Genomic DNA, 23,693 nt, shown 5'->3' with positions numbered 1-23,693 from the left:
ATATTCTGTGCAGTTTATACGGTGTCAGCATCCTAATAAACCCCACATCAAAGAAAAAGCAAAAATATTTGGATTTGCATATTTACCATCTGCTATACTACGCTGTCCCTCCTTGCATGGCATAAATAAATAAATAAATAAATAACACATCTCTGGATTAATTGTTACATTTATGTTACCGATATGGCCACAAATTCTGTCATAATTCTGAGATTAAAGATGCAATAAGAATTCATTCAAGTGATCGCACATGCATAGCAATTCTCAGAATGTTGTAGTTATTCTTATCCATTTCTACAACGAGCAGAGTGGCCAGCCACTCTTCAGCAGTGTTATGTGCGTGGCCACTGTCATGCACATCCACATACACTGATATGGGTATATGAAATATTCTGTCCTGAATATGGTGTTGTTTTGATCCTCTGAACCTTTAAAACATAAACTTTAATGGAGATCCTCCTCCCCTCAACACTGCTTTGATCTCCTCCTGTGGGACCTGTTTGTGCCACACAGGATCCTCCGATAAACCTCAGAACCAGGCAGCAATTACAACTCTAATAACACAAGTAACAAAACCTTGACCTTACACTATATTTACCTGCCTCTGTGCCTCTGAATTTAAATTGTGTAGGCACATAAACACAAAAACAGACACGCTGATGCACAAACTTGCATGCATAAATTAAAAACCAAAAAGAAAAAAAGGAAGCCTTATGCTGAATGCACACACACTGCAGAGTTTCTGTGGGGTTCAGGGATGTGCCATCCCAGCAGCCGGTGTAGAGGTGTGATCTCACAAGGTGAGTGGATGCCGGAGGAGAAGGCTGTCTTGCGGTCAGCAGGGAGGCAGCGGGCCTCAGGGAAAAGCTCTTAACTTCTGTCAGGCACAAATAACCACGCCATTTTTCACTTCCTGATTTTTAACTGAGAAAATCACTCCGGTCCCCAGTCATATGAACTCTACGCACACGCCATGAGTCAACTCCAGCTCTGACAGGAAGGAGTTCACTCTAACCTGCCGATCTTCATTTCCTCAGCGCCCCCCCCCCCCCCTAAGTTCAGTGTTTTTTGGATATTGGGTGTAATAAACCCATCTTAAATTATGGACTGTGTGAGTGCATTTACTCTATAATGAATGTATCGCTGGCCATGAGTGAGTGCGGTGTGACAACTCTGGCTTTCTTGAGTTCATGCTTTTGTGACCAAGACGTTACAGCATGCAATGCGACTACTAAGAAGGGGGGAAAATAACATAAATTATCTGTTTCCTTAAAAGATTTTTAATCCTCAGGTTACAGGTACTCTCATCAATAAATGTAGATCTCAAATGTCACTGCAGCTTTTGATGTGGCCGCACAGATGAGGCACCATGAGGCTTTAAAAACATAGCAGATTGTAGATTTAAATAGTGAATCACATTCAGCCACATTAATCATTATTTAGTATGCAAAAGAATTCATCTTTGCACAGAAGACATAATGTGTTAGCAACCCGTCTGTGAGTATGGACACAGGGATTTACTGCGGTCAGGCTGCTGCTAGGTGGTGCTATTGGTAGCCCCGTCTTTGAGGGAGAAACTACACACTCACAGTGAAGCTACACCCTGTAGGCTCATCTGTATTTGCCCATATCCTAAAAGTGTAAAGCTCTCTAGTAAGAGGCTATCCTGCAGTTCAGTTTTTATATTCCAAAGCGTCTGAATACTGTACCATATGCAGTACTACACGTTTGCTGAAGTACCAGCAATGACTTTTCGGCTCCCTCCCAGGTCTACACTCCTGAGGCACTTATTCTTAAAGTGAGTGCTCGAGTATGTTGCCATACATCACATCATTTAACACTTTGAACTGTCATAAATGTGTCACTCTGTCTCTCTCTTGATACCTTCATCTGTCAGAGTGAAATCATAAATACAATCATTTCCCCAATGTTGGCTCTTTATTCTGTCAACCGTTTCAAAATGTGACTGTGCCTCTTCATTTCCTACGCATGAATAAGTGAAAGGCCATTAATATGTCTCTTTCATTACACTCTGGCACCCTGCACTGCATGAGCATGCAAAGAACTGTGTTTTTGCTGGGCTCGGGTTCTGATGTCCGATTTGTAAGGCAACAAAGATATGTCACCATGTCCACATGGAAAAAAAAAAGAAAGTCATTTCTGAAAATTTTGTTGCTGCTGTTTAAAGAGAAACCAGTGCAGTACAAGGAGACGAATAAATTTCATCCAGTAAATTTCTCAGATCTGCTTTAAATTATGAGCCAAATGTCTGCACTCATCTGAATGAATTACTTTTTTTTTTTGTAAACACAGCAGAAATGATGAATAAAATTAACTCTTAAAAAATTCATATCCTGCACGTAACCTTACATGCTCCTGATTGTGAGTTTAGTTTTAAACAAATGTGACCTGTACAAACACTGTGAATTCTGTGATTGGAGCCAAACTTGTCAGACTTATTTTTCTGTGTGTTTTGTTTAAAGATCATCCTGTAGTTTGACAAACACATTTTTTCTTCTTTTCTATCGCCACTCCCAAGTCAAGATTAGAGGGGAAACTCATCAGTCTCCTTGGCTGTTGTCTGATAAACTTTTTATTTGAAGGGTGTCCTGTCTGGTCTCTCTGGTGTCTTCCTCCAGTGCACTCCTGATTTGAAATATAGCCTTACATAATGAGGGAGAAAAATAGAGCGGTGTTGCACCCCTGAGCCGGTGTCAGCTTAATCAATCATTTTTAAACACAGGCAGGCATGCTTACTCTACTCGCTTCACATCCACCACATCCTTCCCCTGCTCAACTATGTGACAGCAGCATAATTCATTTTAACTCAAAAATTAAACAGGCAGCATCAAACTTGTCCTTGCATCCCGTTGGTTAAAACACAGAGCATTGTGTTGGTCTGAGTGTGTGTTTATGTTGCTTTTGTTTGTGCATTCACATGAAATAACAAATTCTTTCTCATCCTCATCTAATGAATTGCACGCACACACATGTACTGAGTGTTTAGATGTACCTGATTACAATATAAATTTTAGTTACAAATGTGGGTGTGCATGTATACACATGTGCTTTTCATTCCAGTTATGAAGGCATTTGCTGGTTTGTGTTTTGCTTTTTATTTTATTTTGGTGTGCTCAAGTTCAAGTTTCTCATCTTTGATGCTGAATACACGACAGGCGTGAAATGGTAGTGCAGGGTTCGCACGGTCAAACTGCACTGGGTCAGGAGGTCAGGGAAATTTGGAGGAGCTGAAGCTGAGCAGAAGGAATGGAACTTGGCCTCCTCGCTTGGCAGTGAGAGATTCCTTCTGGCCTCCTGTCAAAAACTGATCCTTCAGTGCAGCACAGCTCCAAAAAGTTATATCATGCTCTTGTTGGTGGAGTAAATGCAAGGAGCGCTGGAAACATGAAAACAGATTCTTTTGACCAAGTCCTTCCTTGTAACGAGTCCAAACTTAATATTTTGCCTGTTTTTAATTCTTCTTTTGGAACCATTCTCACTTTGGCTCCAGGCTTTTGAATTATCTGCAACTGCACATGCTCACTGTAAATGAAACCTCTCTCACATTGTTTCAGTGTTTGACACTTTTTACCGTCATGTAAATTATGTTGCTAAACTAATAATGAGTGGTTTATCTGTTTAGAAAACAAACAAATAAACAACAGGTCAACACCACTGACGAAAAGCTGTGCTTGATGCTACCTGACACACAGCAGAGGAGACCAAATGTGAGACACTGACTCCAAACAAAGGACAAGACGAACGGCCATTAAAACCTTTTGTTAAAAATTGACAGCATATCAGCTAGAGTCTGCTTAAAGCAAATTACTAACTTTATTTTTTATTTTACCGCATGTTGCACTCATGCACTACAGCTGGACGTGGATGCAGTCACATACAGTGAAGTTTTTGTGTGTTCCTTTGGTCTAGTTTGTCATTTTTATGCTATTTATGTCAGTGATCCTTTATTTAGAAAAGAAAGCACTGGCATGGCAATATAGAATTAAAGTGTGCACTTTATCACATCAGGTGCAGGCACATGCATGAGATCACTTAAACAGCCAGTGTATACTTTATGTATTTCAATACATTATATTAAGTTCAATTTGTTGATTTTTAAAGGCAGGATACTGGTTTCAATCAAATGTAATCATCAAGGGCATTCACTGTTGTCATGTGAGCGATGATAATTCCTCTCATTTCCTATCATTTGAAAAGGACCTCATAAAGTCACATGGTTTACAGTGAGGTGGTAAAGCCCCCCCCCCTTCTATTGTCTGATCACCTTAGAGGTTCATTACGTTCCCGCATTGTGATTGTCCTTTTACTGACTTGTCTAGCAGCAGTCTCCGACTCTGTGCTGAGAGGGCAGGGCCATGTCAAAGTCCACGTGCACCGCTTTGAAGAGGCGGAGTTCCGCCTCGCGACTTGGCCGCACTGATCACATGCAGAAAGCGTGGTGCGGTGTTCGCTGCGCAACAAGCGGTGCGCGGATACCGGATGCCAACGTGACGTGCTGGTGCCAGCCGCGCAAGGCACCGTATCATAAAGCGTATTCTCCCCAAACTGTTGACAGTCTTTAAGTTTAATCAGGTACGGCGGAGACACACAGGTTGTTCTGCGAGTGAAGGAGAGACTCCTTACATCAGCTTGAGCAGACTACTCAGTCCGCTCCTCCCACAGGACGGTGGATTTGATGATGATGATGATGATGATGGTAGTGGTGGTGAAAATAATGAAAAAACGCTCTGACTATCCTTGTTTGAATCCTGAGACATGAAAGCTGAGTTGTTTTATGGTCGGGGGGTAGCCTGCTGTGCAGGAATGGCATTCACGGAGAAGAAATAGTTCCTGTGCCTGCACCTTTTGCCTGTGAACTTGCAAACACAGACGCTATTGTGTGTTGTGAGCGGAATATGATGATGTGGATCATAGTGGCCATATTTAGCTGGAAGCGATTTGCAGATTGTGATTAATGCAAAATAACAGCCATACGAGCTGCAGTTCTCATGCCAAATATATTCGAATTTGTTGAATTTAAAAGTCTAATAATATGGTTCATCTCATGAGATGATACAAATGCATGTCGCTATGGTGTATTTTGACCATTTTGGTCTGATCTTATATTCAGCTGCAGACTGTGGTATTATTATAATTTCCCATGCGTGTAGACTAACACATGATAATACATAGACGTAGAGAAGTGCTGGACAACGTTACACCAATAAAATATTGCCATTCCCATGTAGGCCTAAAACTGCGCAGGGTCGATCAGCGTGGATTACTTTCAGGCCTACATCTATTCTTCGGCTATTGACAACCTCTCCCTTTTCAGTGTGCATGACTGGAGCTCTCACTAGCGCTGCTAGTGGACAATCAAACCTACACACCCACCTCCAGACACACTCGCATTTCTCATTTCTTACTTCTAGTCTAAATTAGATAGCAAGACGTAGTGTCGGAGCTCACAGATCGCACAGAATTAGTTTGAAGTGCTAGCGGTAGTTAAACAGTAAATCTGAAATTCAACATGGAGTCCCCTCCAGATCCAGCGAGCGACCCGGGCAACAGCGCCTCGGAGCCGGCTACCCCGGTCAGGGAAACCCCGGTAAACCTGGAGACGCTCCGGAAAGCGGACCATCCAGCCCCGGTTCGAAGGCAGACCTGCTCAAGCACCAACAGAGGTAAGCGGACTGTGTTTCGCTTTTTAGCGTGTGAGAAAAGCACACCGATCGAGGTGTTTTGTATGTTTTTGTTTTTTTTTTTTAATCAAACTTCAAAATGAATTCAGTCGCTTCCCCCATAAATAACTGCACACTGTCAAAAATCAGCCAATCGCAGGGACATGGCTTTTTATTTAGTCGCCTACCACCGCGGCTTCTTTTGCCCGTTCGCTTGTAATTAATGCCTCGGTGTGTGTTGCTGGTGTTCAGGCTCCACTGTCAGCTCAAATCATAGGGGGGTGATACGGTCACAGATGTCACATTTACTCTGACTGCAACATAAATCAATTACCCAGCAACTTCAAACTGACCAACAGGAGCTTCTCGTCGTGCCAAAACAGGCCAACCTGTCCGCTCAAAACGCGATATTGTCAAAGTGTCAAAAGTGAACTTTTGGAGACTGGGGTGGGGGGGTGGGTTAGTTTATCGATCGGTCTCATTCTCCTTTTGTAGGGACGTGTCCTCCACTGTTTCTGATACAGCACATAGCACCGTCTAGCCGGATTTTTTTCCTCCCCACACACACATCTCCAGCTCACAGATTTAGGCTCTTTCAGTGTGCAAAAAAAAAAGACGCCCCAGCAGCTGGAATTTGTTTAGCGCCAGCTCTCAGACACTGTTGCAAGCACGAGGGCGCTTTGAACGCCTCAGACCTCCACATAATCAGACAATAAAATCTAACCAGGCCTTTATTATCAAATAGCCCGTCAAAAGTCTGTCTGCATTGCTGCTGGGGGACTAGTTCATTTTACATGATTTATCCACCACGTCCCGTCCATGTTGTACAGTACAGACAGTATTTAACCACACCCCCTCTCGGCTGTCTCCAGTACAGTCTAACCGGGCTCATCCAAGTTCAAAGAAATAGTGATTTCTCTGCTGATTCTCGACAAGCAAGAGTTGGTGTGTACATGACAGCGAGGCAAACGGCGTATACCTGACAATTAATTCATCGCACGGTGCTTTTTGTGTGCGCACTCTTCCTGTGCGCAAGGGTATATTTAGAGTGTGATATGGTGAATGTGGAATGTAAGCTGGTTATGTAACAGGTTTAGCCATAAACAGAGGCGCGCAACTGAGAGCAGAAATCATCAGCAGATCTTTTCACTTTATGCTAGAGCTCACACTCACCCCGTGACCACCTCGGTCGTTTAATTAAAACATTAAAAAATAAAAAAAACAACCTCAAATCACTGCACTTGAGCGTGTATTTATACACCACTGAAGGGAAACTGTGTGAGTTTGTGGGTTGGCACCGCCGGAGCACTTATGTAATAGCGGGGCAAAGACAGGTAGTTGGGAGGCTTCGTGGATTGATTTCTTTTTTCGCAAGTCTGACTTTGAGACACTCCTAACCTGCTGACCCATATTCACCCCACCCTTTTATGCACAGGATTAAAGTGCGTCTGGGAAAGAGAAAGACAGGAAAAAGAACGCCTTCGGTCTGTTATGTAATGCTGAATGGGTGAAAAAAAAAAAACATGTTCTGCGGGACAACCGCTGTAGCTTTAAAGGAGTCTCCCTGCCCTGAAACGTTTACTTTGACCCCTTTTGCAGAGAGTAAGAATGATTTTTTTAATAGAGCATTTACAACAGAAGTCTTGCAGCAAAGTTTTGAGAACTTATTGTGAGTCTACATTTGTCTGTTAGTGGCTGAATTCCTAAGTTCATTTATTCTTCTCATGTTTAGTTGTGTAGTTCAACTCACCTGGTGTATTCTATCACCGTCAAAAGAGTTGGAAAAATCAGGACTTCTGTGCCCACTTACATACAGTAACAACAATCTGTTGTGGTTTTGCCGTCTAATCTGTTGCACCTTGTTCATAAGTCTAATAGTGTTCGAAATATTCAGAACATTCGCCGCGCAGGAGAGCAGAAGAAAAGTGTGTTTTCATAAAGAAACGATGACTGAATAGCTTTACTCAGTTTAGCCCTGACGTAAAAAGTACAAATGTTCTATTAAAAAGTAACTGCAGTGGTTTTATTGCGCTGGCACAGTTCAGAGCAGGGTTGCTAAAAAAAAAAAAAAATTAAAACAATAAAAAAAAGAAAAGGTCCACAGACTTGTAAGACATTTTTCAGGATTACAGTTCTGCGCTCAGACTCGGGCTTTGCAGGACGGCCACAGAAACCGGCATCTGAAAGGCTACAGACGCTTGCTCGAGCGCGGTTTCCCTCTTTACACCAGCTGTCTTAGACTTTCTGAGAATGCACATTTCTTATCCTGCAAGCAGAGCATTTACTGTTTTAACCCTGAGTGCTAATACCTTTTAAGTAGAAAGGGCTTACTCCAGCAGAAGCTCTGCTGTGAGACTTGAGTGGGTCAGAGAACGGGCCTTGGAGGGCTGTGGATATCATTACCGGATAGGAGAAAAAAAGGTGTTTTTTTTTCCATATTGCAAAGATCCCTCCATTCACAAATTTGGAAACAATCAATATTAATGGCTCGGTTATGTAAGGTCATGGTCCCTGCAGAGGCTTGAAACCTCACAATCGCACGGGGAAGCTATGAAGCCGCATATCTGATAAGACCTCGGTTTTCCTGGATCCTTAGTTAGCATGAGTTTGTTTTAATGCCGAAAGTGTGTGTGTACTGTATGTATCTGTGTTGTAGTCCTGCAGTAGTCGACTTCACTGAATGGCAATGACTGCTATGTCTGTCTTGATATGCCGCTCGAATGCTTGTTATTGTCATTTACTGTGATGTTGAGTCTTCTGAGCATCAGTTTCCTTCGTCAGGAAGGAAAAGGTGGCAGTTGTCACAACCTTTTGTAGCTTGTCCCATCACAAGTTTTGTAATATAAAGATTTAAAACAAACAAAAAAAAATGTAAATGTTGGTTTCATTGTGGGAATCAGATCTTACCTTACACTGCAGTTTTAGTAGCTTATCCATACTGAAAAGGCGGAGTATAAAAATATTCAGTCTTCTTTTAATGAACACGTAACCAGACTTTTATCCAGCAGTTTTTTTTTTTTATGAGAGCTCTTGGCAATTGTGGCAGCGTTTATTTAGTTGTGGTTGACATAAGACGAATCCGGTGCAGGGAACGCAGAGGCTTTTTTTAAAAAAAACAACAACAAAAAAACCCCCCAAAAAAACCAAAAGGGTGTTTTAAACACAGTCTCAGAACACCAGGGGTTGGCAAGGGTTTCGAGTGGACAGCAACGTTACTGAGGCTGTCACATTCTCAAGTTCAGTGAATCAGGGCTCTGTGCCCACTGGAGAGCATGAAGATCCAGGTACAGGCTTAAAGCTGAGCCCTCAGCTCGGATAGATTCGAGAGAGGAACTCCATTAGGTGTCTCTTTTTTTCTGGCTGGCTGCCTGTAACATAATATCGAGTTTCAGGCCTCCTGCGTTTTCAATTCTTATGTGTGGGTGAGGTGATAATATCATGAACTCTTTTATTGGTACCTGTCAGACAGTTAAGATTGTTAAATATTAACAAGTTCTCCTCAGGCAGACACTGTAAAACAACAGGCAGTTTAACTAAAAAAGACAGAGAGTATTTCTTCAATGTTACTCCGAGCTGTCGCTTACACGGTGACGTCTGCGTCTGAGTTTAAACTTTGACAGCTTCAAAGGTCAAATTACATTCAAGAGGCAACATTATTATCTAAGGAGGATATGCTTGTGAAAGTCAACACAACATCGCCATCGGTAGTTAAATGAGCTGGTTGAGATTTTGTCATGTCAGATGTCAGGCTCTTCCTTTTTTGCCATCAGCTCAAAGTGAGTAGCAGCATGTATAACATAATGAAACACTGGCTGGCACAAATTGTCCTACTTATATTTGTAAAGTATTTGTAAAGAGCTGTGAACTACTCCTCGCTTTTTTAGGTCCCATGAAATGAAAGTCCCTCATCTCTTTTTCTCACTTCATTTCCCTCTCTGGATTGTTTTGTGTGTCTGTTGATGCCAAAAATATGTCGGATTCATTTTTGGATATTTTTGTACCTTAAATCAGTTATTTTACCGCACAGGTACTGCGGAAGTTGCTTACTTTTTTTCTTTCTACATAAAAATTAGGCTTAACAAAACATGATATTTGATTTTACTGTTTCACAACTAAGTCAAAAAGAAATTGTTTGCTTTTGTAATAAAACTAAGTAGCCTTAGCTCGAGTAATACAGATCAGAAACTCTTTTTTTCCCATTTCCTAGAGTGTCTTTGTTGTGATATAAATGTCTCAAATTTACTTTTAAGCTCATTATATTCAAATATTTAAATGAAGTCCCTGCTGATTTTTCGTCCTGCCTTAACATCCTGCTTTGAGTGAAAATTAAACTCACAAAGGCAATTTATGGGACCTATTAAACTAAACAGTGTTGGTGCTTTTTAAGCAGCAGACATCGGAATGATTTGAGCTCCGCTAGCGAGAGTCTCTACCACCTTTTTGGTCAGGCGGCGAACCACTTTGGTTTAATTTAATGTGTCAGTACGGCATCCAGGGGGCCACAGGAGGGCTTCATGTTTTTTTTCCTGTTGGTCCTCCCCAGCCAGTGAACATTTTGACACACTGACAGGACAGTGCTAGCCTTTAACAGTCATACCATACCTGAGCTCAGCACTTGACCCATCGTTCTCTCCATAAATCATAAGCATAACGGCCATCAGCTTTAAAGTTCACCTTACTGAAATCCACATGCATTTATATTCTGTTGTTTGTATTCTGTGGCACCTAATATGAGGTAGCAAACTTATGAGAGCAAAGTTCAAGTTTCGTGTTACGTGAGTCCATGTGCTTTTAATCAGTGCAGGAAGTTGAATTTAAGAGCAGTGGTTGTACATGTTGTTAACTTTTGTTGACGACTCAACTTACAAAACAGTTGGTTACACATCTCAGGATACGCTCTTAAGATGCAGAACAAGATATACCGCAGTACTTGTATTAAGTCAGCTTGTAGATTTATTGAGTCCATGTCGTAGGCAATGCATTGCAAGCCCTAATAGGCCAATACATTAATTAAAAAAAGTTTAGAAATGTCAAACTTACCCTAGACCAAATCTGAAAGTTTTATTCTTGTGGGACAATTTATTTTGGAGTTTAAATCACCAGTGGCTTAACTGGGGCTGGCGAGGAAGTTTCAACTGGTGACAGACACCAGATTTGATGTGAAATCTCCAGTGGTGAGTGATAGCTCAGATCTATGGCCCATTTACAGAAGTTTGTATCTTAGATAGAAAAGTCTGAATAGTAATGACCGGAAATACTCCAGATGCATTATTGGAGGGCGTTAAAGGCGTCTAAATTTAATGTGGTACACTGTGACCTAAGTACTGATGCCGCTTGGCTCAGCGCTGCTCTGTGCCTCTCTGATATGAAATGGGCCCCTTAGAAGAGGCCTGGAGGGAAAGAGGTGGGGAGAGGGGTCTAAAGGATCACTCAAAGGAATTCTTATGTCACATTTAGGGCCAAGCCTTTTACATCTCCACCAGTGTGGAGGGTGCAAAGCACCCGAGCAGGTAGGTAAGCCCCTCATACTGAAAATCCCACGACTCAGTCAGGAACTTTGACCAGCAGTGTCTTTGAAAAAGTCATTTCTTTGCTTTTGAACAAAATCACCCTGGGCATTCATGCTGCTTCATGTCATGTGAACCTAAAGCTAAAGTGTATGCACACTCAGAGAAAATATATTTTTTACCGTAGAGACTTTACAGCTTCATGCGGGCTGCAGGGCGCCGACATGTGTTGAACACTTGAGAGAAAAATCAGGATGGTCTTCTGGCGCAGGAGGTTCTCCCAGACGTTGTGTGTATGCATGCTTTAAAACAGGAAGTGGTAGCATTTTAAGGTGTTAAATATGTTCAAAGACACAGCTAAAGCCCGTCTTAACTGTTATTTATATTGCTTTCTGTAGGCTAAATGGCCCCTGCAGCAGGAGGTTGAGTGGTGGACTGCAGCTTCAGACTGAGATGAAAATGGAAATTTGTGTTACATATTGTAGCCGTCTAGCATAGAAAGAACAGCAACAAGGCAGACAAACCCGTGTGCTGTCTCCTTTGGGCGCAATCATGTGAATGTAACTTATTCTCAGATATGTTTTGAATATAAGTGGAATGGTCGAGATGAGAGAAGGTGGTTTCGGGAATTGCTCAAATCACACACAACACAACAGTCTGAGGAATGTGTGTTTTTAACTTTTAACTTTTTTTGTGTATCATTATTTTCCACACGTCAAATGTACAGGTTTTCATTAGTACAAATCCAAGTTCAATATTTTTAAATAATTTTACAAATATTATAAATAATATAGCTGCAGGAGCAGAACTTTTCCAGCGCTCGTACTTTGATTTTCCTTTGATTCTGTCACACGGGGTAAGGTAATAATACTGAGGAAGGCGAAGCATGCATTTCACATCCTCCGCCGCAATTGTCGTTACATCAGTACCGCTGGAGTATTACTCAACAAACTTTATTTGTCACCTGAAATAAACAAAAAACTTTTGGAGACAAGGGAGATAAAACAACTTGAAAATCAGTGTCATTTCTGTTGGCTTGATTATTTATATTGGAATAACAAGCACGACTTAATCTCATAAATAAAAAAGGGAGAGATACAGATCCGTCCCCTCCAGGTACAGCCGCCACTTAATCGAATTAGCTCCACTCTCAGGCTTGACGGGCTCTTCAAACACCCCTGGTGACTTCTGAGTGCCGATTACAATCAGCTACTATTTTCAGCCTTTGATTAAAATCTGGTGAGGTTGGACAGATTTTTTTTTTTTAGCACAGAACCAACTAATTATTAGCATCGCAGCCTATCTCTCTTTCTTTGCCAGTTACAGAGGGCCAGTAGGCTGGAGTAGTTAAACAATACCCATAAGTATTAATCATGTTGAATCACTCTGTGTGAAACTATTAGCTCCTTCTTACTGAAACATCTCACACTCGTCTGTGTGTTGTCCAAATAGATTTTTTTTTTTTTCCTGAACTCTTTGTCATCATAAGCAAATCTGCGTGGAAGAATCTGGCCCCGAATTTGTGGAATCAAAAAAGCCATTTGTATTTGTTTCATACTGTAACATTTTGTGTGATTCTGAGGAAGCTTAGCACTATAATCTTTGTTAGATAATCTAGTTGTTTACACAGACTTCAGCATCAGGCAGACAACAATAGCGAAGACAACTCTTTGCTAATAAAATAATAGAAGATGATCACAATTGTTTATGCCTCACACAGTATGTCATAGAATCATTGTAATGTCCCTGTCAAAGACAATTCTGCTCTTTTGTTACTTTCAAAAGGGAGCTTTTGAATATGAATAAGTCACTAATGAATATTTGGTTCTTGTGTGTCTGTGGATTGATTGCTTTAGGAGACGTACTAAGACAGAGTGCGGCACGACGGGGCTCAATCAATGCACCAAAGCTGCTGCCGTGCTGCTCTCTGACAGTGATTGAAAGACAAAGTCACTCTTCAGTATGTGTGATACACGAATCCTGCTCTCACTCACTGACAAAAACCATCGGATCAATCAATATTTGCAGCTTTATTTTACTAATGCAGTGCTTAAGAGGCAATAATTAACGCCATGCTGGGTTGTTAAAAGCCTATTTTTATGTGACAGACAGAAATAGACATACAGAAATAGGATGATGAAGGCCTTTGGTTGATGTTGATAGTGGCGTATTGTACAGACATTTCTTATATACTCTACTGCGAAGTTAGTGAAGAACTTACGATTCTTGTCGCTTTCAAGTTTTGTAAATTTACAAAACTTACATTTCGCTCCTGACAGTTTGTCTACATTCTGCCATCATGAGCGACTTAAAATTGTTTGGATTGTAGCTACGTTAAGGACAAGACTTTGAGAAAATGGCAGTTTAGGAAAAGTCCAAATCCAACACGAATAAATCTCTTTAAAAAATTGGAAATATCCACTTTTGGACCAAAAATTCTCATCAACTAATCTCTTTTTCTAAACTGTTTTTTTTTTTTTGCAGTTGCATGTTTATTTGAGTAATTGAAATATTCTATGAAACAGTTTAACTGAGGGAATATTCATTCAACGTCATCTTGTGTTAAACAAGTGTGGCTTGTGATGCTCATTAATTTCTGCTTGCTCCACTTGCAGTATTTGGACTCTCTTCGCTGGCTCAGTGCCACAGCGTCTTCTGAAAGAGCCACTTCATCTCTGTCAGGGGCAGGTGGAAATTTGCTGCACACTTCTAATTGGACAAAGTGCCTTTCAAACTCTGAGCCATCATACACAGATCAGATTATCATACAGACCAGGTGTCAACAGAGGTTTTTCACCTCCCTCTTCCCCTCCTGCTCTCTTCTGCATCTTTTGGTCGACTTTCAGATCTTTCCCTGTGCTGTGTCCATGTTTACCTTCCTGCCGCCTAGTGGCCCGAGGTATAAGAAGCCTTGTTTTACCAGTCAATTAGAAAGAAAGTGCGCTTGTAATTTTGACTTTGGAGGTTTTGATGTGCACAGCAGAGCAGTGGTTCCCAAACTTTTTTGTGTCAAGTGTCTCAAAACTGATACAAAATTAGATTTTGTTTGATAAGATTTTGTCCTGCTGAGAATTTTGCTTATAGAGGTTTTGTTATAGAAAGTATATGAAACCCATGACCAAAATACTGATGCATTCTGCCATTGTGTTACTTTAGAGTGAAAATAAATTACTCCTCTTTATGCCGGAGCACCCTCAAGGGCCGCTGAGGTCCTCGGACCCCACTTAGAAAACCACTGGTGGAGAGCGACATTCAGACAAAAGACACCACGAGAGACCAAAATGATTTTCAAGTGATTCAACAGACGGTGCTTGATTTGTCTGCTTAACATCCCTAAACAGGTCCTTCTTGAGTTTAAAGCAATAGCCTGGTCATCTGTAGTCTCAAGTACAGAAGTTTTTGCAGCAGCCAGAAAGTGAACGTGAGGCTGCAGGCGAGCTCACAGGGGCCTTTAAGTTGTGCGGTATAGCTCAGGGTCAGACCCCACCGTGCTTGTAAAAGTAATCGGTGAAATCTGGAGATCAATTCTCCCCTTAACAGGTAACCAGCAAGAAAGAGCAGGACTCGAGTGATGTTATTTTGTCTGTCTGAATCAGTGAAAGGCATAACTGCTGAATTTTGGATGTGAAGTGAAGTGAAAGTTCACTTTATTCTTACACTGTGATTGATGTAATAAAGTTGTGTTGATACAAATGCAAGAAAAGCCTTTTTTTCAGTTTATATCTTTAGATTAATTATAGAAAAAGACCTTAAATTTTTAGGACAATTGACAGTGAAGGAAAAGACTGCAATTGACAAGGCACTTTTGTCAAAATGCTCCGTTCCAGGCCAGCTTAATATAAGAGATGCTGTGTTTATGCGCGTAATTTTTGCTTTTAGAGTCCTCAGCTTTTTGGGGAGGCATACATCTATGTAATGTGAGTGCAGAAGTATTTTGTTTTCTGCTGATATGCAAAGTGTGAGCTTGTAGATTTAATACAAGATCAGGCATAAACCAGAACATTGAGGAATAACCCAGGTAATGTGTGTTTAAAAGTGGGAAATAAGTATCTAAAAGGTTCAGTAAAAGATTAAGAAATTCTGTTTTAATTTTTTGCTGGGTTTAGCGTCAGAGCCTGCAGTAAGATCTACAACATGACAACATGTACATTGAACAGGTCTAATTATTTGATTTAACTTTGCACCTTGACTGTTGCTGCTCTGACTGTTGTTAGAGATGGAGCACTGATGTGAAAGCAAAAACGTGAGGAATTAGTTGAAAAATTAAGTGGAACAATAGCAGTATCTCACTGCAACACTGAATCCCTTGATAGAGGAGAGGCTAAACCAGTTGCTTGTACTGATAAATACATTATCACTGTTCCTTTCACACATCAGGCAAACATGGCAAAATTTTGGCATACTAGATTGCTTATCTTGTCTGCACGTCGTCAGCGCAGATGTATTACCCTGTGCTGATTTGATTCTGGGCAAAGGAAAGTGGACAGGAGAGATTGATGGCGTTGTCTCCAGTCAGACAGATAACACCTGATTCTGCCTGCAGGGGCTTGGTCTAGCAAGCTCCTCCCCTGCACCTCAGATGCGTCGAAGGCCGTGCTGAGGAGGTGAACCGTTCCTTCACTCAATGCAAATTGAGGGCCACATTCAGAGACGATCCCAGGACGATTGAGCCAACGTGGCCCCGAGCGCTCTGCACCACATGATCCATGCATCAGCCACACCTGGGAGAAAGCCGCACAGGCATGGGGGTCATTTGTTTAACACAGGTGCATCATGTATCTCAACGCAGTCAAACACACACAGACACGCACGCATGCACGCTTGAACAGACACACACATGCCTGAGTGCACACGAACACACAGATACACAAGACAGAGTTAATGAAATGTCGTCTGCGCACGTTTTTTTTCTTGATAAAATCTCATCACGGAATATACTGTAATAAAGTACTACTTTAAAAGTTGGGTACAGGTAGTTGCAGTTTTTGAATAATTAGATTTTTAGTATGTAAATATATCGTAGTAGTAATAGTAGTACATCTTATACTGGATTCAAACCAACCAGTAAGCTTTCTTCCCAATGAATGATATATTAGTTAATGCGCAGAAAACATTGTGTGCTTTTAGCTTTTCACATAGCTGTTTTGTCTATGTGTTTGGTTTGTAGACTTGACGATATCACAACAGGATCTGGGATATTTGTAGCTATTTTCTGACATTTATAGATAAAATAACTATTGATTAATTGAAAAAGTAAATGAAAGAGCAGTTGATGATTAAAATAATCATTGGTTACAGCTGTAGTGTAATTTGAAATGTTGAATAAAAGAGAAAAGTCTTCATATTGTCATCATGCCGGAATGTTCCCTGCTGCCTGCACCATATGAATACTGAAGGCATTAAAAAATACTCTTTGCACTGTAAAAGCTCTTTTGATGCTATTAAATCATTTGTAATGATTTACAGTTATTAGCTACATGAGTGCCTTATGATCTCCAGAAATCAAAGTAAGCTGCTGCATCCTCGAGCAGACATACTACACAGCAAAACACGTTTTCTTTTTGTTTTTTTCTTTTTTTTCAATAACAACGTGTGCAGCACAGGTTCTTAGTGTGTGAAGCAGATGGTGAAAGGCTAGTGTATAATAGATCTCAATATTAACTGCAGCACATGCTGGGAGTCTTGGTGGATAGCACACAGCAGAGTAAAAGAGAAGCGATGACCTTCTGTCCCATCATTTACCCCCTCGTGCCCCCCATACCGCTCTCAAATTACTTTGTTTTAGCCAATTAAAGCAGCCGGCTGAGCATCAAGCAGCCTGCCATTTTTCGCTCACCTGGACCCATGTGACATTATCGCTCTGTCATAGGGAGAGATGGCTGTAAGTGGGAATCTCCGGCATGGCACTGTGCCACCTTAGACCCCACTGTGCTCACTGAGAGTAATGCAACAATCCTCCCTCCAGCTTGCAAGAATCTCAGTCAGCTGTCTCACCTGTTCCTGGTGATGGCGCTGCTCATAGCTCCTCACTGCGTGAACCCATGTGCAAATGATTGCAGCGGATACAGCACGATCCAAAGCTGACTACTGATATACATCTAGTGATATTTCCTTTATTACCTCTGGTACAAGAAAAAAAAAAAATCAGTTTCTGAATGTGCAATCTACTGTCTACTGTCCTTAAGCTGCCATGTCGCTGATCAAGATACCATATGCTGAGAAATGGTTCTCCATCCAAATCCTTTAATGGCTCAATAATAGAAAGAAAGGCGGCAGACACAACAATACCATGGCACAGGATGAGTGAAGGACCGGAGTGTGTGTTGTTTAACCGCCATGCGAGCACAGATTATGTGCTTGAAGGGGCTGAATTGAGTGCCAGCAGTGACAGTTGGGCTGGGAATTGAGTGTGCCTGGGACGTGCGGCTTGACTCCGCTCGGAAACACCACTGGGTCCAGGGCTCATCTCTGTAGTCCTCCGCCTCCCTCCTCCCGTAGAGGCATTGTGGCCTGCCGTTTGCTCCGCTTCACCAGGGGAATGCATGGGCCCCTGCTCCCGCTTGATGAGTGCTCACTAATGGCTGCTTCTTTGAAAGCTGATGGGCGCGTTTGAGGAGTGTCTTTTACTTCCCTCCAGCTTGCCTTGGCCGGGCATTCGTCAGGCTGCCCGGCTTTGCTGTCCTGCCCACATGATGGTGCGCCAAGGGGCTGAAACGTCTGTCATTTGTTTTACTTTCAAATAAAAGTTGACAATTTACCAATAAAAAAAAGTAAAAATAGTCTTCTGATGATGTCTAGGGGCATATGGAGAAAGTGTTGCAATAACGACATTTTCGGCACTTTGTCAGAAATAACAAAAGGCGGAAGAGATTTGTCTTTTTCTACTTTGTTGTCTCTGCTCTGATAAAGAATAGTGTTGCCCATAGTTTTGTGTAAAGTGAACAAGTGAGTATAGAAAATGCGATAGATATTAAAAGATGGTTGAGGAAAAGGCTGCATTACATTAAAGCCATTAAGCTTCTTTAATATTTGGTCCCGTACCAGTTCACGTAATTGCTTGCCAGAATGCACTATGATGTCATGAAAGGAAGCAGAGACAGTTAACTCCCACTGAAAAGGTATTTTTACTGCTGCACGACAGGGACTCCAGCAGCGACATTAAGGAGATGCATTCTTAACACAACTTAGAACTGGGAGGTCTGTAATAACAAAAATAAGCAGCTGTGTTTGAAATTGGGCCCCTTGACGGTTTGCATACTTTCCACGGGCTGCTAGTCCTCTATAGTTCAGAGATATACGTAAACCAAGTAATGAGACGAGCATCTACTGTAAGAAGAGAGGAAACCATCTGCAGCCGGCTCCTGTTTTTATGAACACATCTATGCTTCAGATGATAGGTGGATGTGGTGTCTCAGCGCTTCACTTGTACAGTTGATGGATCAGTAAAGCTGCGAGTTGTCTGGTTGCTTTTCTTGCTGGCAACCTTGACCGCTGCCCTGTCTTTTCACCTCCAAAGGGGCCGTTGGTCCTGTTGCCGTCCTCTTCACTGGAGTACCAGCCTCCCGCTTCTGGAGACTCCATTAGGAAGTTAGAGTTGTCCTTGGAAGTCTCCTCTCTATAACTTCTCCTGTCTTTACTCTCTCTGGCTCTCGCTCCCCCTCTCTCGCACTGTTTCACGTGCACTCCTTTTTTCCCCCCAACTTGAAAGTAGGGTGAAGGTCAGAAATGGCGAACTTGATATAAGAGCTGACGTGCTTCTGTGGAGCACCTTGTCAACCCAAAACAATAGGTTTGCAGGAGCTGTTATGCTGAATAAAAAATGTCCGCATATTCCCAGAGAAATGTCCTCCGCCAGACATTCCCAAAAGAGATGAGAACATTTGTCTGCACGCATTTTCACCAGTGCCGACCCAGAAGAAAATGGAGGTTGAAGCAAAATGAATTAATTTTAACATGTGAGCAAATATGTTATTTCACCTGGGAGAATGAAAAAGGCATCCAATTTGCATGTTGGAACTTTTATCTCTGTGATATCTGATTTGGTCATTAAATGCTCAAATGGTCTGTGCTGGTCCACGTTTTTCAGCATTCTGTTGATGTAAAATTAAGTTCCTGTTAACCCAGCATATAACATTGCAGCTTCATTAGGCTGCACATAATGTCTGTGAAGAAGTAACAGATGTTAGCAGTTGCATAATGGCAAGAAAAAAAACAGCTGGCTGTGGTTTTGTACAGCGGTGTGATCAAATAGTTTAATTTGATTTGACCTCTTTGTCTCAGTGGTATTTCTGAGCTGCCTCTTGGTAGGAGCTTACAAAACAGAGTTTCATCAAACGGGTCAGGATGAATGGAGACAAGTCAGTTAGGTCCAAATACGCAGCCCTCACATGAAAGTGTGTTTTTAATGCTAATGAAACTATCCGACTAATGAGGGCGAGACAATAAATCAAGTTAGGTTTTTCAAGGCAATGGCCATTCATTTTCCATCTGAACACAATCTTGAGGTATCTTGTGAAGTAATAAAGATATGACCCCGATTAGGAAGAAAGTTTGAGTCAAAAATGGATTGAGGATGCTAATGTAACTTCTTCGCTCATCTCCATTGTCACAGATCTCTCACCAACCAGTTGTCACAGGCAGTTTCATCTCAAATTAAATTCATTTGGATATGACATTTTAATTGGAACACTATTCCTATTAATTGAACAAATTAGAGAGAGTCTGCTGGGGCAAAGGTAATCTCTGGGAGAGATGATTTGGAATTTGCAATTTAGAATTAAAATCAGCTGCTCAGCTTTGTTTGTGTGCAGTTTGTGACAGTGCGCACTAGCAGCGCCAGCGCTCGAGGTTTCGGCGGCACTCAGGGCTCACGTTGTCTTCATTAAAAGCGATTAAGGAATAGGTCAATTTAGTCTGCTCGGTTGGTTGGAGCTGTGCATTTGAAATGTTTTTTTTTTTTTTTTTTTTTTTTTTGTCGTCAGTCCAGGCTCCGTGGGCTCAGGCAGTCACTCGAGCAGCAAATGCGATCCGTCACTATTTTATGCATGTTTACATGTCTGATTGAACATCTCAGTGAGTCATGGCAGCATAGTCTTAAATGTTGTCATTTTGTCTGTAGTGGTATGTAGAGATAGTGTGTGTACATATGTGTTTGGGTTTTCATGCCTCTGTGCTCAGTTTCAGCACACGTGCCGCCTGGCTGCTGATGAGTCGCTGTCTGATTACCAATGAAAAGTGCCGTTCACCCCGCAGCTTCAACTACTGTGAGCAATTAATTAGGCTAATAAAAATCACCTTCAAATTTCTGTGGTTGATTCCATAAACATATGTGGATACAGAAATGTTCCCCAAACCAACCCAGGGGTTTTTATGATGTCTGAGGCTGAATTGATGCTGTTTCAGTGGAGCTAAATAGTTTTTATTTTTTAAATACCCCTATTTTCCTAAAACATAATCAACTCTCACTGTTGCTATTGGAAAGTACAGGCGCTGTGTGTGTACATTTACAGTTTCTGCACATTAACTTCTGATTAGATTACAGCATGTGATAATGCAGTGTTTTGGAATTGCCTTCAGGACAAACAACTGAGACTGACTAAATACAAAATGTGTTACAATTTAATTTCTGGGTGGCCACCTGTCAGTCTAGGTAGACTCAGCCAGGAGAGAAAACCTGAGGCCAGGAGCAGCCAGGTGTAGATAAATGTTGCACATATGTCAACAAAATATAAAGGTAATCGTCTATTCATCCTGCACATGCAAGACAAAAGTGCTTCATTCTAGCAAATGATTGCCACATTATTCTCTAATTTTATGTACATTGTTCTGCTGTATCACACCAGCCCACGAGATATGTGCATTATGTACGGCATGTACAAAATAAAAAGAAATCTCTGTTGCCCTGTTGCTAATATTTGTGTTACAACTTAGCAAAAGGAGCCTTTTGAAATTTCAGCTCATTGTGTTCCACCCTATTCAGATCATGTGGTTTCTCAGTTACCACACTGTTGTTGTGTGTCAACAGACACTATGAGCACCTGTGACCATGGAACTGGATACTCAGTGCGAACCTGGGAAATGAATCACGTCCCCGTTTTGAAACACTAACACCATTTGTTTGTACTTTCAAAATGTGTAATTTTATAATTTTTCATCAACTCTCTCAGTTGTTAAGGCAGACCTTGGGAAATGTCCTTAAATTGAAATATGAATATGAATAAAATAAGCAATATTTAAAAAGAAAAAAAAAGATAACTTGGAATGTCAGGATGTACAGTAGTGTTTGAGAGCCCTAATTGGTGTTCTCCATGGTAAAATGTAGAGGGAAGGCAGAGGATGGAGTGTAAGGAGGAAAGAGAGAGAGAGAGCCAGACAAAGGGGGCTCCTAGATAGTGGGGCCAGGGGGAAAAAGTTCCCCCATGCTTGTCAGAGTTTGAGCAAGTTCAGAATTGATGAAGCCCACAGGCAGCACTGCTAATTTTAGTTGAAATCACCTAAGTGGTTTGGCTAATTTATCCAGGCTCCTCGGCCTCAGCCCATGGTTTCTGCCCCCCCCTCTCAGATATATCCACAAAGCGTGACGGTACCAGGAGGTGACAGTGGGAACAGAAGGGTATTTTGTGCCCAGCTGATTTGCGGAGCACTGGGTGGTTTCAACCTGTGTCATACATTTGGATATTGTTTGACCCTTAACGAGAGCCCAGGTTTAACCATCTATTCCATAAAATGATTCATACCACTCTGTGTTTAATGGGAAAAAGTAAAGTTACATTTTAATTTTCAACCATGTGAAGAAGAATAGATGCAATCACTGATATATCTATTATCTCCTAATGACAATTTATATTTCACATTTCCGATATTTCTCAACAGTTCGGATTTAAATTTAAATCAGGAGATGACAATCATTTTAATTCTTTCGGAGAGCAAGAGGATGTTGCCAGCAAGTCTTACGTTGTGTAATGATGGTCTGCCAGCTGGATATGCTGAACATGTTGAAGCTTAACAAGCATCATTGCTGGCTTTTGATTGTTTAGTAACAAGTCAGGCAGTCCCTTCCTTTGCGTGGGATTCTAAATGAAACTCAAAATTGTCATGAAGGCTCAAGGTCAGCATTGATTAAAATGAATATCTTGCTTCCCAGTAATTAAAATGTTGTCATATTCTCTGTACAAGCTTGTAGGCAAGAATCCAAATGACTAAAGCTGAGTCTGAGATCCTGGATGTGACTGCTGAGGTTATTTTGTATGATTTTAGACATTCACATGATGAAACCAGAGCAAGTTGTCCAAACAAGTGAAGTATCAGGGTGACTGAAGTACATCAAAACTGTCAGACGTTGTGAGATGCTTGCATATGAAGCAGCATGGTTATGCATGCCAAGATGTTGCTTATGTTTATCTGTTGCTTCAATCAAGAGTTTGTATGGAGTAATTGGTGTCATACTCACTAGTGGATCCTATTTACTTAAAAACAAAGTGAAATGAAATTGGTCACTGTCCAAATTAAGTGACAACTCCTGACTGAGAATCTAATGATGTTTAATTACTGCAAGGGTGTTTTGTAGTTAAGAAGTCCAATAACAATGAAGGATAACTTGTGAGGGAGTTGGTTAGACAAGAAAAATTTGATCAATCACACTGGGTATGACTGAAGTTATAACAATAAAGGTTCACTTCCCCACGCATCAGATGTTTATTATCATCTGTATTTGAATTATTAACCTTATCTATTCTGATCTGATCTGTGGAATATGAAATACAACCAGATTGTGCTGGCAGCTTGAAAAAAACAAAAAAAACACCGAACTGCACACCAGGCCTGTGCAGTCATCCACTCATGAATCAATCATTTTGAAAGAAAAGTGCATCCAAAACTGGGAGGACTGTGGGATGTGGCAGCTTTGCTGTAACATCAACGTTGATGAAAAACACTCAAATTAATCGAATAAAAAAAACCTTGCAGATACATTATGAAAAGCCCTCCTGTTTTCTAAATATTTAATTTGCAGACAAATTAAATATTAATTGATTTTTGGTCTTTGTAAGGAACAGGTTAACCTCAGGTTCATATTCATCACAAGGCAGAAAAAACTATATTGCACTTGGGCTGTCTTGTATTTTTTTTTTGTACAGGAGCATTACAGAGTGTGGCATGTATGATTAGTTTGATTTATATGTGATGAGATGCATTTCATTAGCTTGAACTGCATAACAGATGATGACAAAAGACAGATAAACGGATGGTTATAAATCTACTACTTTGTATTCACAGCTAAGATAAATGTTTATTTAATTTATTCCTTTTTAAAAGTGATATCTGAAAATATAAACTGTCTGTGTTTCTACACAGGCTGCAGAAAAAAAAATATTTTCAAAGCAGCGAGCAAGGGGAGATGTTTGCAGTCTTGTGTGGGAGCCAGCGGTTTTTGGCAGATGAATGTAGGGGTTTTATGTGCCAAGCACCTGGTCAAACTGCAAACAATGAGGGGCTTATGGATTCTCTT

The 23,693-nt window shown here is 41.1% G+C and overlaps 1 protein-coding gene across 1 annotated transcript in view; it reads left to right on the top strand.

Moving 5' to 3' along the window:
- The first annotated feature begins 4,610 nt into the window (after nucleotides 1-4,610).
- The window catches only part of roraa (RAR-related orphan receptor A, paralog a), a 173,777-nt gene continuing 154,694 nt past the window's right edge, over nucleotides 4,611-23,693 (top strand). Inside the window, exon 1 of the mRNA XM_046394502.1 lies at nucleotides 4,611-5,684. Within this exon, the coding sequence (XP_046250458.1) occupies nucleotides 5,531-5,684 (154 nt within the window). The 5' untranslated portion in view covers nucleotides 4,611-5,530. The remainder of the gene's footprint in view (nucleotides 5,685-23,693) is intronic.

The sequence above is a fragment of the Scatophagus argus genome, chromosome 7 (genome assembly GCF_020382885.2).
Source record: "Scatophagus argus isolate fScaArg1 chromosome 7, fScaArg1.pri, whole genome shotgun sequence".
Classification (NCBI taxonomy): Eukaryota; Metazoa; Chordata; class Actinopteri; family Scatophagidae; genus Scatophagus; species Scatophagus argus.
Note: the sequence above shows the minus strand (reverse complement) of the source record. Positions and strands in the feature narration are given on the sequence as shown.